This window comes from Synchiropus splendidus, chromosome 2 (genome assembly GCF_027744825.2).
Source record: "Synchiropus splendidus isolate RoL2022-P1 chromosome 2, RoL_Sspl_1.0, whole genome shotgun sequence".
Classification (NCBI taxonomy): Eukaryota; Metazoa; Chordata; class Actinopteri; order Syngnathiformes; family Callionymidae; genus Synchiropus; species Synchiropus splendidus.
In genome coordinates, this window is record NC_071335.1 from 30813317 (window position 1) to 30825927 (window position 12611).

At 44.2% G+C, this 12611-nt stretch overlaps 2 protein-coding genes across 5 annotated transcripts; both read left to right on the top strand.

Annotated features, from left to right (window-relative positions):
- Positions 1-462: 462 nt before the first annotated feature.
- LOC128754363 (uncharacterized) lies at positions 463-7832 on the top strand. 4 transcript variants are annotated; one of them, XM_053856927.1, is made up of 10 exons: positions 463-842; positions 1779-1904; positions 2028-4053; positions 4565-4680; positions 5738-5827; positions 6244-6360; positions 6604-6705; positions 6775-6891; positions 7071-7149; positions 7332-7832. In XM_053856927.1, exons 1-10 carry the CDS (start codon positions 717-719, stop codon positions 7511-7513), a joined length of 3081 nt encoding a protein of 1026 aa, XP_053712902.1. In that variant the 5' UTR covers positions 463-716; the 3' UTR covers positions 7514-7832. The 4 variants fall into 4 exon arrangements, with proteins under 4 accessions (XP_053712902.1, XP_053712903.1, XP_053712904.1 ...); XM_053856928.1 differs by having other exon boundaries at positions 5738-5803; XM_053856929.1 differs by having other exon boundaries at positions 7071-7144; positions 7329-7489.
- A 411-nt stretch (positions 7833-8243) lies between these two features.
- Positions 8244-12506, top strand: LOC128754078 (NAD-dependent protein deacetylase sirtuin-7-like). Its single transcript, XM_053856408.1, has 10 exons — positions 8244-8390; positions 8476-8613; positions 10036-10140; positions 10203-10273; positions 10345-10417; positions 10495-10593; positions 10774-11010; positions 11115-11195; positions 11265-11371; positions 11526-12506. Exons 1-10 carry the CDS (start codon positions 8286-8288, stop codon positions 11725-11727), a joined length of 1218 nt encoding a protein of 405 aa, XP_053712383.1. The 5' UTR covers positions 8244-8285; the 3' UTR covers positions 11728-12506.
- The last annotated feature ends 105 nt before the right edge of the window (positions 12507-12611 follow it).

Consider the following 12611-nt stretch of genomic DNA (forward strand, 5'->3'; position numbering starts at 1 on the left):
CTGTTGGTGATGTGTCAAGATTATTTATTTTCCTTCACTAAACTTGTTTGCAAAGTTGAAAGTTTGTGATCACAGGTTTGTTTGAAAAAAAAAAAAAAAAACATTTGTCACTGTGTACTAACTTACTATTTTTGTGGTAATAGTAGAAGCAGTAGTAGTGCATGGTGATGAAGAGAAGCGGCTTCGCTGTCTTTGTTTACGCGGATTAGCCAGTATTCGGAACAACCGGACTGGATTTTTTATTTTTCTTTTTTGTGTTTGAAGAGGCCATATCTTTTGATCTCTATGGAAAGTAGTGACAATTGTTCTGTTTCGTTTAACTCCGATTAAGTGAAATTGTGGTTGACTCTGTTGTTAAACTGAAAATTACATAAATTGGCGTAGTGTTCGCCTCAGTGAAACGATCCGGTTCTAAATCCGCTCCTTGTTTTACTACTATGTCCAAAGCGGCAACAGCCGGAAAGAGAGGCGGGCGAAACGGCGGTTTGTTTTGGTTAGCTCTCTCGGCTACATTCTGAATCTACTTTGAATATTTCAAAGGTGTCGTTAATGGTGGCGCTAATCCTGGCGTTTCTTTAGATTTCAATTTATTGTTGCACATGGTGGTCAAATACATGACTCTTAACTTAGTTGGGAGCACTGTCGGAAAAGAACATTGTACGTTAGCAACTGTCAAATGTTCGAAGTTACACACCACCGCCTTTTAATGTGACTACATGGAGGACTTCGAGAAGTTTGTACATTCTCGCCTGAACCACCTGAGGATAAGTAAGGAGAACTCCAACCCATCGCCAAGGCCCTCTGTTATCCGCTTCCATGGAAGGGCGATACTACCACCGCTGGTATGAATGTACTGTGTTGCTCAAGTTTTGGTTCAAAGTAACAGAATCTTTAAGAGTTAAGATATATTTATCATGACGCATTGACTTCAGAATTAGGGTCCCACACGCACGCAGATGACATTGTGATCTGTGGTGAGAGCAGGGAGCAAGTGGAAGATAAGCTAGAGAGGTGGAGGTTTGCCTTAGAAAGGAGAGGAATGAAGGTTAGCCGCAGTAAGACGGAATACATGTGTGTGAATGAGAGGGAGCCAAGTGGACAGGTGAAGTTACAGGATGGAGAGATAAAGAAGGTGGTGGGGGGGTTAGACATAATTAGGCTCAACTGTCCAGGGTGATGGAGGGTGTGAGAAAGAAGCGGGTGCAGGCAGGATTGAATCATTGGAGAAAAGTGTCAGGTGTGATGTGTGACAAAAGGGTGTCAGCAAGGATGAAAGGGAAATTGTACAAAACGGTGGTCAGCCAGCAATGTTGTATGGTTTGGAAACAGTGGCACTGAGGAAAAGTCAGGAGGCAGAGCTGGAGGTAGCAGAGGTGAAGATGCTGAGCTTCTCTCTGGGAGTGACCAGGATGGATAGGATCAGGAAGCAGTAGATCAGAGGGACAGCACATGTCAGGTGTTTAGGAGACAAAGTCAGAGAGGCTCGATGGAGATGGTTTGGACATGTACAGAGGAGAGAGAGCCAGTACATTGGTAGGAAGATGTTGAGGTTGGAACTGCCAGGCAGAAGGTGGAGACGAAGGTCAAAGAGGAGATTTATGGAGGTGGTGAAGGAGGACATGAAGTTTGTAGGTTTGAGAGAAGAGGAAGCAGAGGACAGGGTGAGATGGAGGAAGATGATCCGCTGTGGCTACCCCTGAAGGGAGAAGCCGAAAGGATAAGAAGAAGAAGAAGGTCGCAATAAACCACTTGGTAATATTGGCTGTGTCTTGTGGCAGCTCTCGGATGAGCAGCGGGAGGAGATGAAGCAGCACAGAGACGCTGCACTGAAGACTGGTATCCACAGAACAATTAAAGAGAAGCAAATAAAAGCTTTTGTGCAAAATGTTCTGGACACCGTGCAGGTGAGTGGTACCACCATTTGGCAATGCCATGTCTGTATGTATGAGGGGCTGTTGGTTATGTGTCTCCTGTAATGTAGACAATCTTGTGATGTGTTACTTTATTTGAATTTTGTTCTCTTACAGCTAAGAAATTCACCATCCTTGAACAACTTTCTTCAGGAACTGAACTTGGGCAACAGCGCTTTGTCTCACAACACTACTGATGAATCGTTGATGAACAAGAATCTGCCTTCTACGATTCATGGGAAAGAAGGTGCCTCTCAGTTGTCATCCACATCTAGTGCCTTATTTGCCACAAGTGTGAGTTCTCAAAACGACAATGAAATCCTTAGAAAGCACCTTGATGGCCAACAAGACAATCAGTCAAGTTTACTCAACGATGCAAGTTGTTTGTCACTATCCGCTGGTGATGCCAGTCAACCCGAAGGTGGAAGTGATTTGTCTGAAATAGGTGATCTTCAGAAGCAGTTCCTGGGATTTGGTTCGTCTGAACAGTCACATGATATGGATGAGTTTTATGGTAGCAGCTCCTTAGACACAATGGCCCAAATACCAAACATTATCAACTATCCACCTCTTGATGCAGAGGAATTGGAGAGGAGTGGTGAAGAATTCTCCTTTGGTAATGACTACATAGCTGTTAGAGACATTTGCTCGAGCTCATTCAAGAACAACCATTATTTTGAAGAAGCTGCCAAGGACACGGCCTGTGAAAATGCATCTACTTCTACAGGGCTTGAATGTGACATCCCGTCCGACACGCCTACTTCAGACCATCAGCCCTGTGCCATCCCTGCTCAGAATATCACTAAAATCTCAGGAAATTCAGTATCTATGCACAGACAGGAACTACAAGATTCACAACCGCCTGAAAAACCTCAACGTCGGAGCTTACAGGCTTTGCTTCAGAAATCCCAGGAATACAGACGGCAGCAAAGGATGCTCAGGAACCAGGCCAAAAACAGCAAGACCCAGGAGAGATCCAGGGAACTGAGCCACTCGGATAAGGAGAATGACCACATCCTCTATAAGAAGGCTGTTAGTGAATGGCGAAAGACTCTCAAAGAAAAGAGAAAGACCCTTCCTTCCTCAATGACCCTCAAAAATAATAAACTGAACATTACGCCGCTAGGCATAAATGAGGACCAACCCAAAACCTCCCTGATCCAAGAACCATTTAAGATGAAGAGTGAACCAAGCGACCCTCACCCGAAATTCTTTTCCAAAGTTCGGAAGTTTCCTCCTATTTTGGCCCCCACGTTCTCAAAGAGTGTTGGGGGATCGGACATCTTGTGTGAGAAAATAAGTTTTGACCAGCTCCAGGTTGTTGATGAAAGCAGCAGGATGGAACGTGAAAACTCTGAGAACTCTGCAGGTGGAGTGGAAGCCAATGAAACGCAGCAACTGTCTCAAAGTTCACTGCACACAAACCTAGTAGAGTCTGAGCTGTCTGGTCCAGAGGTTATTTCTGATGTAGAATCCACGGCGGTTACAAACGCTGAAGGTCAAACTGATGAGCGGCGCAGACCTGGAACCTGTAGCGACTGCGATGAAGGAATGGACTCTGGCTGCCAAAATTGTGCAGAGTGGGCCGGTGTGCCATCAAAAATTCCAGGAGAACGTCCTTTTAGCATCAATGAGGAATCAAGACAAGAACGAAGGTTTGACAGTGAAGGTGCTTGTGAGTCATTAAATGTATCAGAGCTATTGCTGGTCAAGAACATCGCCAAGGAGAGGAAAAAACAACTGACAAAAGTAGGTGCTGGTCTCCACATCAGCTCCAACCTGCAGCAGCACAAACACAAACTGTCTGCTGCGCAGTGGAAGCGTGTGCCTGATGTTTTTAGAAATCCAGTGGAATTCACTGCTGGAGCACTTTCTGGTGACGATTACGATTCCTCCTCGATGGCCCTCGACCAGTCATGTGGTGTGAATAAACCATCTGAACGATCGTCCAGATCTGATGTGGGATCCATCACTCAGCACCGTGATGAGATGCACCTGACCCCGGACAGCAGTGCTGGGGTTGAGAGCGGGACGTTGAAGGTGAAACGGAGGCTTCTCATGAACGAGGCAGAGGAGATTCAACACAGACGTGCAGATGCCACTTCTGAGGCTTTTTTGATGGCCACACCTGATTTGAACCGAGGTAAGGATGACGCCAGTGTGTTGAAATTCTCATGTTGAAATTCAATCCTCACGTGAGCTGGGGTGAAGTTAGCTAAAGAACTGGAGTTAAGTTTTGATTGACAACTCTTCCAAGCGTTGATTATTAATATTTACAAGAGGTTGGCTTTATAGTTCCTCTGTTTCTCGTATAGTCCTCTATAAATCATACCATAAAACAATAGAAATATTAACAGAACATTTCAATCTGAGAACAATGACAGCAAGGGTCACTGCTTTTACTCAACTCTAAACTGGAAAATCGGAATCAGGAACATAAAGTGTTGTGATGTGAACTGATGTAAACATGGTGGTGGAGCTAACTGTAAATTGTCAACAGAAAAATAAGTAGAAACTAGAAAAATAAAAGAGAACCACACAAAACGCTTGTTGCATCCAGAGCTACAGCTCAGGTGGTGTTGGATGAAACAAAAATATAAATAAAATAATATTGCTCATTAGCAACGTACCAATGTTCTTCCTGGTTTTCCCAGCTTTTGGAGGACGTGAGCGTCAGGGGGACCCAATAGAGCTGCTGAAACAGATCCACGCTGAGCAGATCCGAGCCTTGCAGGATGAGCACAGGAGACAGCAGAGAGACTTACTCCAGGTGAGACCTCTTTCCTGCATGACTGAACGGCTACTAGCCTCTGAACTAGTGATCCTCACACCAACAACGCCATGTTGGTATTTCCTCAGTCTGGGTCTTGCACCAAATTGCATCAGCTACTCGTCGACAGATGAAGCAGTATTTGGTGCAATCGCACTTTACAGCGACCAAACTTCACTTTTGATTTACAGGCTCATTAAATTGAACTCCAGAGATCTTCGCATCCTTGTAACAAAAGGTGCTCCTGGAGACCTTATTTGTGTGCATCCATAAGATGGACAGCAGACTTCCTCAGGGCAAAATAAACACAGGGGTGCGGACATTAGTGTTTCATTACCTCCCTAAAAGGCGTGCTGGTGTGGTCTCTCTGTCTGAGAGAGCGCGCGCGGGTGCTCTCCAAGGGCGCCTGCTGTTCTTTGGCTTCCAGGTCCTGTATCTACAGCATGGCTCTCTATTTGTTCTTGGTCGGTGTCCTTGCACTATTAATCACAGTCTCAGTTTAATTTGTCTGTCCCTTACCACAGTATAATTACTGTAATCTGTTAAATAAAAACTTTCTTTTTTTTCTTCCCCTCTCTCCGTCAATTGCGATGAGACGAGAGCGAGCCGTCTGGCCGGACTGTGGTAGAGGAAAGAGAGGAGCGAGGGACTTGACACAGAAGAGAAAAGGATAATTTGTTTAATTCATGAGCGTCTGTGGTTAAGTGCCAGATAGTCCCGCCAAGTGCCACGGCTAATGGCCCCCGCCCTCCTCCCCCCCTCCCTTTTTTTTTCCATTTTCTTATTCCTCCCTTTTGTTTTGCCTCATACCGCTTGTGTTTTTTTTTTTGTCTAGTCTCACCGCCGCTGTGTCCTCTTGTTGTTTTTATCTTCCAGGTCCCTTCTGTCTCTTTCTCTGTACCCTCAATTAATTTCTTCCTTCTGCCTCATTTGCCATCCTTTCCAATTGGATATTTTCTGACCTTGTCCGTTCCCAAATGTATGCCGGCATTCCTTTACACACACACACACACATCTTGACTGTTTTCCTCTAACCGTACGTCTGTCACCTTCCTAGGCTTTGACCATGCGTTGCGGTCTCCCCCGGAGCGTATCCTTGCCGTGCTCACGTCTTGAGGACAAGGTGACCTCTGCTGCCCACTCTCGGGTACTATTATCTTATTTGTTCAGTCATGCTGCTGATATGAAAAGCCGCTTTTTTGTCATCTGTTTCATTTAACTTATTGTTTGGTTGAGCCCCCCGTGAGAGCAACAAATACTCACCCTTGAAGGTTTGAATTTTATCACTCACTGGCACAAACTACAGTGACCTACCTTCTTTTAATGTATAGTTCAGATTCAACAAGTGAGTGACAAAGCATCCAGAGCTGATGCCTATTATTCTCCATGATATCTACAAGCTGCACGTCCACGCGGGTTGATTTGCTAAACAGATGTCAGCCATAAGACCTTGAGAGTCCATGCAGGAAATTAATTGGTTGTCATTGATGGAATTAGCATTCTCCTCTGTCCTGCCCTCCAGTTCTCATTATTCACCTGCTCATCGCTCTTTCTCCGCTCCAGCCGTCCGTCTGTCTCCCGGAGCACCACCGCCCCCTGCTGTTAGCAGCTGTGAAAGGTTTCCTAACTCGCAGGCTTTTCAAAACGGAGCGGGTGGCACAGCTGGTGCGCACCGTTGGGGTGAGTGAAGACCACATCTGTCGGCGCCGCCATAAAACAAATAAAAATGATTAGCATGCAGAGGCGTTCAGAGATTGGATTGGACGATAACACAGATGTCCCAAGTCCGCACGAGAGCCTTTTTAGTTATATTCCAAATGCATTTGGACAACTTTCTGCTCATTCTTTTATATAAAATCCATTCAGTTCATTTGTTTATGTCTTTCAATGCTCACACATACTACGTACTATGCTACATTTCAGGATATGCAGACCTTTCTTCTGGGATTCCAGCAGCAAAGTTCCTGCAGTGGAGAGGTTTATAGCAAACAGGACTCTATATTACTGGCCAGAGTTGCTCAGCAGGTACTAATACAACATCCCTCTGTTCACCTCCCTCACCCTCATGTTACCCGCTGTGTCATTCTTTTTCAGCTACAAGCTTTACGCTACGAAGTTTACGACATATTCTTTAGCCTGTCGGTCGAGGAGAAGATGCAGCTGATCAGCTTGGACAGAGAGCTGCTGAGAGAGAAGCATTTCAGGCGTCAGGTTGGTTACAGTCTGGGTTTGTTTAAAAACTAATGAAGGATGAGGTTAGTCTGCTGTCTGCAGTGAGTGATGCGTCAAAGTCCTGACCTTTTTTGTCCCTTATATGAGCTCCCTGTCAAATAATAAACCATTTTCCAGCCTTATACACTGCAATGTGTAACATGTGCTTTTGTGCTCAGGCTGTCCCCACACGTGCTTCTGGAGGGAAGAAGTTTATTTCGGCTGCTACACGGAAGCAACTGGAGAGGAAGAGGTCATGTGAGTTGTACTGCTTTTAAACTGCTTCTAAAACTGCTCTATCTTGCTCAAACACACATGCATAACAGTGCTGTTGTATTATGTGCCAAGTGCAGTGATATTAATATTCAATATTGAAAGGATTCCACTTCAAATACCTAGCAGAAACGTTGTTCTCTGACTTCTATGTTCTCGCTCAGAAGTCGGCAGCGAGTGTAACCAGGGGAGTGTATCTACCGGACACAAGAACAGCGACTCCAGCGAGCGACTGCTGAAACCCAAAAGAGGGCAGTTCAGAGTAAATTCTCAGAGGGACTCCCAAGAACACCAATTCCTCAAGACTCCGGTGACACTCTGTCTAATTGGTCCCAGTGAGGATTCCTAATAAAGCCGCCGGCAAGGTCATGAATATTGCAGAAGTTAAGATGAGACACTTTCCCAGACCTGTTTGTACTCAAAGTTTTTACCTTTCGCTGACCAACATTTTATTAAACATCTGTTGAGTTTTTGTTTGTCTTGCATAACAAGCCTTTACTACTGCTGTTTTTCAGCAGTGAGCCACAGTCTAGCTGCTCAGTTTGAAATAGAATTATTTGCTTTTGACTGTTCTTTTTGTAGATCTGCACTGTTGTTTTCACAACTGCTTTCCCAAAGGCTGCCTTTAATATTTGCCTGTTATAGACAAGAGTTTTTTTCTTGCTGACTTTTTGTACAATTTGTATTTAATGAGATTTTTCAATAAATATATTTCACTTTAAATTGTGTGAAATGGATGCTGTGAAACCTCCAAATGTACATCTATCATTAACATGTATTGCTTCTCAAAAAAAGCACAGTGTTTGGATATTAATTTCAGTCATGTAACTGAACATGGTGTGATGTTTTCGTTTTTTATTTAAGTATTTAGCTCTAGCAACGCTCCAGCTATCACATCCATGGTGGATGCGTTTAGTTTATATATGAAATTTAAATGCGCTCACCATTTCTCGAGCTGATGAAAGACCCGATGAATCCGGTTTTGATCGCCTCTAACCTTCTACACATCTTCCACTAGGAGGCGCTGTCAGGTTTTCTCATGTGCAGTTAACAAATCCCACTTCCGGCTACCTCAGCTTTGTTTTGAAGGATTAGCTTCCTCAGCTGGTGCTATCGTCAGGATGGCTGAGGATCCGGACTCCGCGGTTTTGTCTCGGGCGGAACGAAAGGCAAAAGAGAAGGCGAAAATGCTGCAACGGGAAAGTCAGAGAGAAATATTTCGCTTGGTGAGAACGGGTGTTTTTGACGCTAAGAAGCGGTTAGCAATGCTGTGTGTGGCTCTGTTGACATGACGCCCGGTGTCTGTTGCAGGTTGGACGGGTCCTGAAGAAACCAGAGGCGGAGAGGTCTGAAGAGGAGGCGGCAGCGTTGCTGCTTCACACCGAAGCTGTGGAGGAACTGTGCAGAAGACAGGTCCGGAGAAGTGTCCTCAAGAGGAAACAAGAGGAGGTCAGGTGTCTCGTGGCTGCATACCGCTCTATGTAACGTTGTCCGATCCAATTCAAGCCACCTGCCCTGTGCTGGGTCAACAAGTATAGGGAACAACACATTACTGGACTCCTGGAAAAAGAAATCCCCATGAAATGGCTCTTCTCTTCCAGTTGATGATAATATGAGATTAATTTAAGTGTGTTAATACATCTTAGACCAAGAATGAGATTCTTAATAATATATTGTTATACACTATTGTTAATATTTAAAAGAAGTTGCCTTTATAGTCCCTCAGTTTTTGGTATAGTCCTCTATAAATCATACCACAAAACAATACAAATACTAACAGAACATTTCAATCTGAGAACAGTGACAGCAACTTTGGCGGCAGGGTCATTGCTTTTACTTGACTGCCAATTGCAAAATTGAAATCAGGAATATAAAATGTTGTGATGTCAACTTGTCTGGGTTTCCAAACTAGAATGGTGCTCCACTGTAAACTGTCAACAAAAAAATAAAGAGAAACCAGAAAAATAAAAGAGAACCACACAAAACAATTGTTGCATCTAGAGCTACAGTTGTTGGATGAAACAAACATATCATACATAACTGATTGTTTTACAGACTTCTTCTTCTTCTTTCGGCTTCTCCCTTCAAGGGTCGCCACAGTGGATCATCTTCCTCCATCTCACCCTGTCCTCTGCTTCCTCTTCTCTCAAACCTACAAACCTCATGTCCTCCGTCACCACCTCCATAAACCTCCTCTTTGGCCTTCCTCTCCACCTTCTGCCTGGCACTTCCAACCTCAACACCTTCCTACCAAAGGACTGGCTCTCTCTCCTCTGTACATGTCCAAACCATCTCCATCGAGCCTCTCTGACTTTGTCTCCTAAACACCTGACCACATGTGCTGTCCCTCTGATCTACTGCTTCCTGATCCTATCCATCCTGCTCACTCCCAGAGAGAAGCTCAGCATCTTCATCTCTGCTACCTCCGGCTCTGCCTCCTGTCTTTTCCTCAGTACCACTGTTTCCAAACCATACAACATTGCTGGCCTCACCACCCTTTTGTACACTTTCCCCTTCATCCTTGCCAACACTCTTTTGTCACACATCACACCTGACATTTTTCTCCAATTATTCCATCCTGCCTGCACCCCCTTCTTTCTCCCACTCTCCATCACCCTGGACAGTTGAGCCTAAGTACTTCAAACCCCCCCACCACCTTCTTTATCTCTCCATCCTGTAACTTCACCTGTCCATCTTCCACTTGCTCCCTGCTCTGTTACTGACCAACACCACTTGACTGAAAAGTGTATTGGAATATAAACTGAGTTAAATTACAATTTTAAATAGACAGAACTGCGACTAATATTCTCCAATTTGGAACTTAATTTACAAGTACTGGGTCATGGTCAATAATGTTCCTCTATTTCTCAGGTATTTGATTCTGCAGAAGAGGTCAAAACAAAAGTCAGACAGTTGGCCGCAGCCGTCAAACAAGCGAAACATTTGGTGGTGTACACTGGAGCCGGCATCAGCACGGTAGGTCTGTCCGCTTTACCTACTTGCACTTGCCAGGTGGCTCATCTCGTCTTCCACCTCAGGCAGCCTCCATCCCAGACTACAGAGGCCCTAACGGTGTGTGGACGCTGCTACAGAAGGGTCAGACAGTAAGGTGAGCAGACTTGTGCAGTCTTTGAAGCAAAACCTGTTTGGTTTAATTCATCTATTGTCTGTGGCCCACAGTTCCTCAGACCTCAGTAAAGCAGATCCCACCTTCACCCACATGTGCATCAGAATGCTTTACAAGGAAATGCTGGTAAGACTTTGGTTGTAATTGCTTGGTCGTGACTTGCATATACATTTTAAATTGTTTGTGCTGATGTTTCTGCCAAGGTGAAGCATGTCGTGTCTCAGAATTGTGATGGGCTTCATCTACGAAGTGGACTCCCTAGAACAGCCCTGTCAGAGCTCCATGGAAACATGTTTATTGAAGTGAGTGTGCATTTTTTATTTCTTTTTAAATGACATGGTGTGTCTTTTCACAGGATTGCTCTTTATTTATTTTCCATTTCTGATGCACAAACCTGCTGAAACTTCAAAAACAATTTAGGCTAAAGTGCAATGGGCAGCTGTGTTGTCCCAGTTTCCCTAACATGCTGGCTTTCTCCCCAGGTTTGCACATCCTGCTCGCCTGTCAGGGAGTACGTGCGATTGTTTGACGTAACAGAGCGAACATCTTTACACCGACACGGGACGGGTCGCAAGTGCACCCACTGTGGAGGCGAACTCAGGGACACTATAGTGCACTTTGGAGAGAGGGGGACGCTGGAGCAGCCTCTCAACTGGAAGGGTGCTGCAGAGGCCGCCCAGAATGCAGATGTCATACTGTGCTTGGGCTCCAGTCTAAAGGTTTTGGTTTAATTTAAATGAAGGATTACTACTCCACACAGAAAATATTATATCCAGATAATGTTCTCATTTTGCTACCATATTTATTTTTGTGTTTCCTATAGGTGCTTAAGAAATATGCTTGTCTATGGTGCATGAACAGACCAGCGAGCAAGCGACCAAAGCTGTACATTGTTAACCTTCAAGTAAGTCTTTTTTTTTTAAGCATTTAATTCTTCATCTTGAAATATGATAATTGAAGTTGCATCCTTCAGTGGACCCCAAAGGACGACCTAGCTGTGTTGAAAATCAACGGCAAGTGTGATGACGTCATGAAAACTCTCATGGAGGAGCTCAACATTATGATTCCAGCCTATGACAGGTGAGGGAGTTGTGCTTCCCTTGAAGTGCCATTTATGAAAGTCACCTTCTGCTGTAATGGAGCTTCCTATTGTTGGCCTCTTTGGCAGAGGACAGGGGGTCGACGTGGACATCGAAGCACAGTTCTCATTCTCTTCTCTCCCTTCTCCGCTCAGGTCAGAAGACCCCATCTTCACCTTGGCCACACCCCTACAGCCAAGCGATGCAGCCAGCCACACACGTGAAGTCATCACCCGCCACCGTCGGGATCAAGATCCCTCCGCTGATGCCACAGACCTCACAGAAGCCGCTGCAGTGCAGGGGGGGTGGTTCGGACGAGGCTATGGTAAAGGCAGGAAGAAGAAAAAGGCAGCGTAGTCCATGGACGATCCAGCAGTGGCTATTGTAGTTGCCACGATCAACACATCAGTGAAGGTGCTTCAGTTATATCTTTTATTATGACCATGGTGGGAGCAACTTTGATTTTTTTATATTATATTTTTATACATGTGTGGCAGCTAAATATTTACCACTCCAGATGACACTTTCTAAATGAACTATTTTCTGAGGAAGCTGTCACATTTCTTTACACTCAATGTCTTTATTTTCTGTACATTTTTGTTGATTCCAGGAAGAAATTCTGACAACGGTGCTTCAGTTGTTTGAGATAATAATAGCATATCGTCTATTGACACATTGTTTACAGAGTCGACATCCACAGCGATCGTTTGAATTCCAACTTTCTTTACCTTGTACGGGTCATTTGAAACTTCATTTATGGTGCATTTATTGAGATCTTTTTGTTTACTGAAGTATTTACTGGAACTACTTTTTCTTGTACAGTGCAGGACACCAAACAACGACAGGAGTTTACTATTACTTTTGGGATTAAACTTTGGTTCTGATGCTATTTTGTGGTTCCATTATCACTGTACCATGTCTCAGGAATGCCCATTGGTATTATTTATTACTTTATGACTGAGACATACCTCTTTTCTGAAAAAAAAAACGAGTATTGGCATGTTTTCCTGTGGATGCAGTTTGTGAAACTAAGAATAGTATTATTACTCATGAATCTCTTACGATTGTTTACTTCATGTTTTTCCTGATTTCTGCTGACCTGTTGATACATTTTTATAAATCAGCAGTCTGATTGCACAAACGACTTGTCTTTTTTCTTTGTATTTTTTCGAAAGCTCTGCAAAGGCAGTGTATTGTCTAAGGCCATGTAGTGTCAAGAAATTCGGGAAAAATCTTCCAAA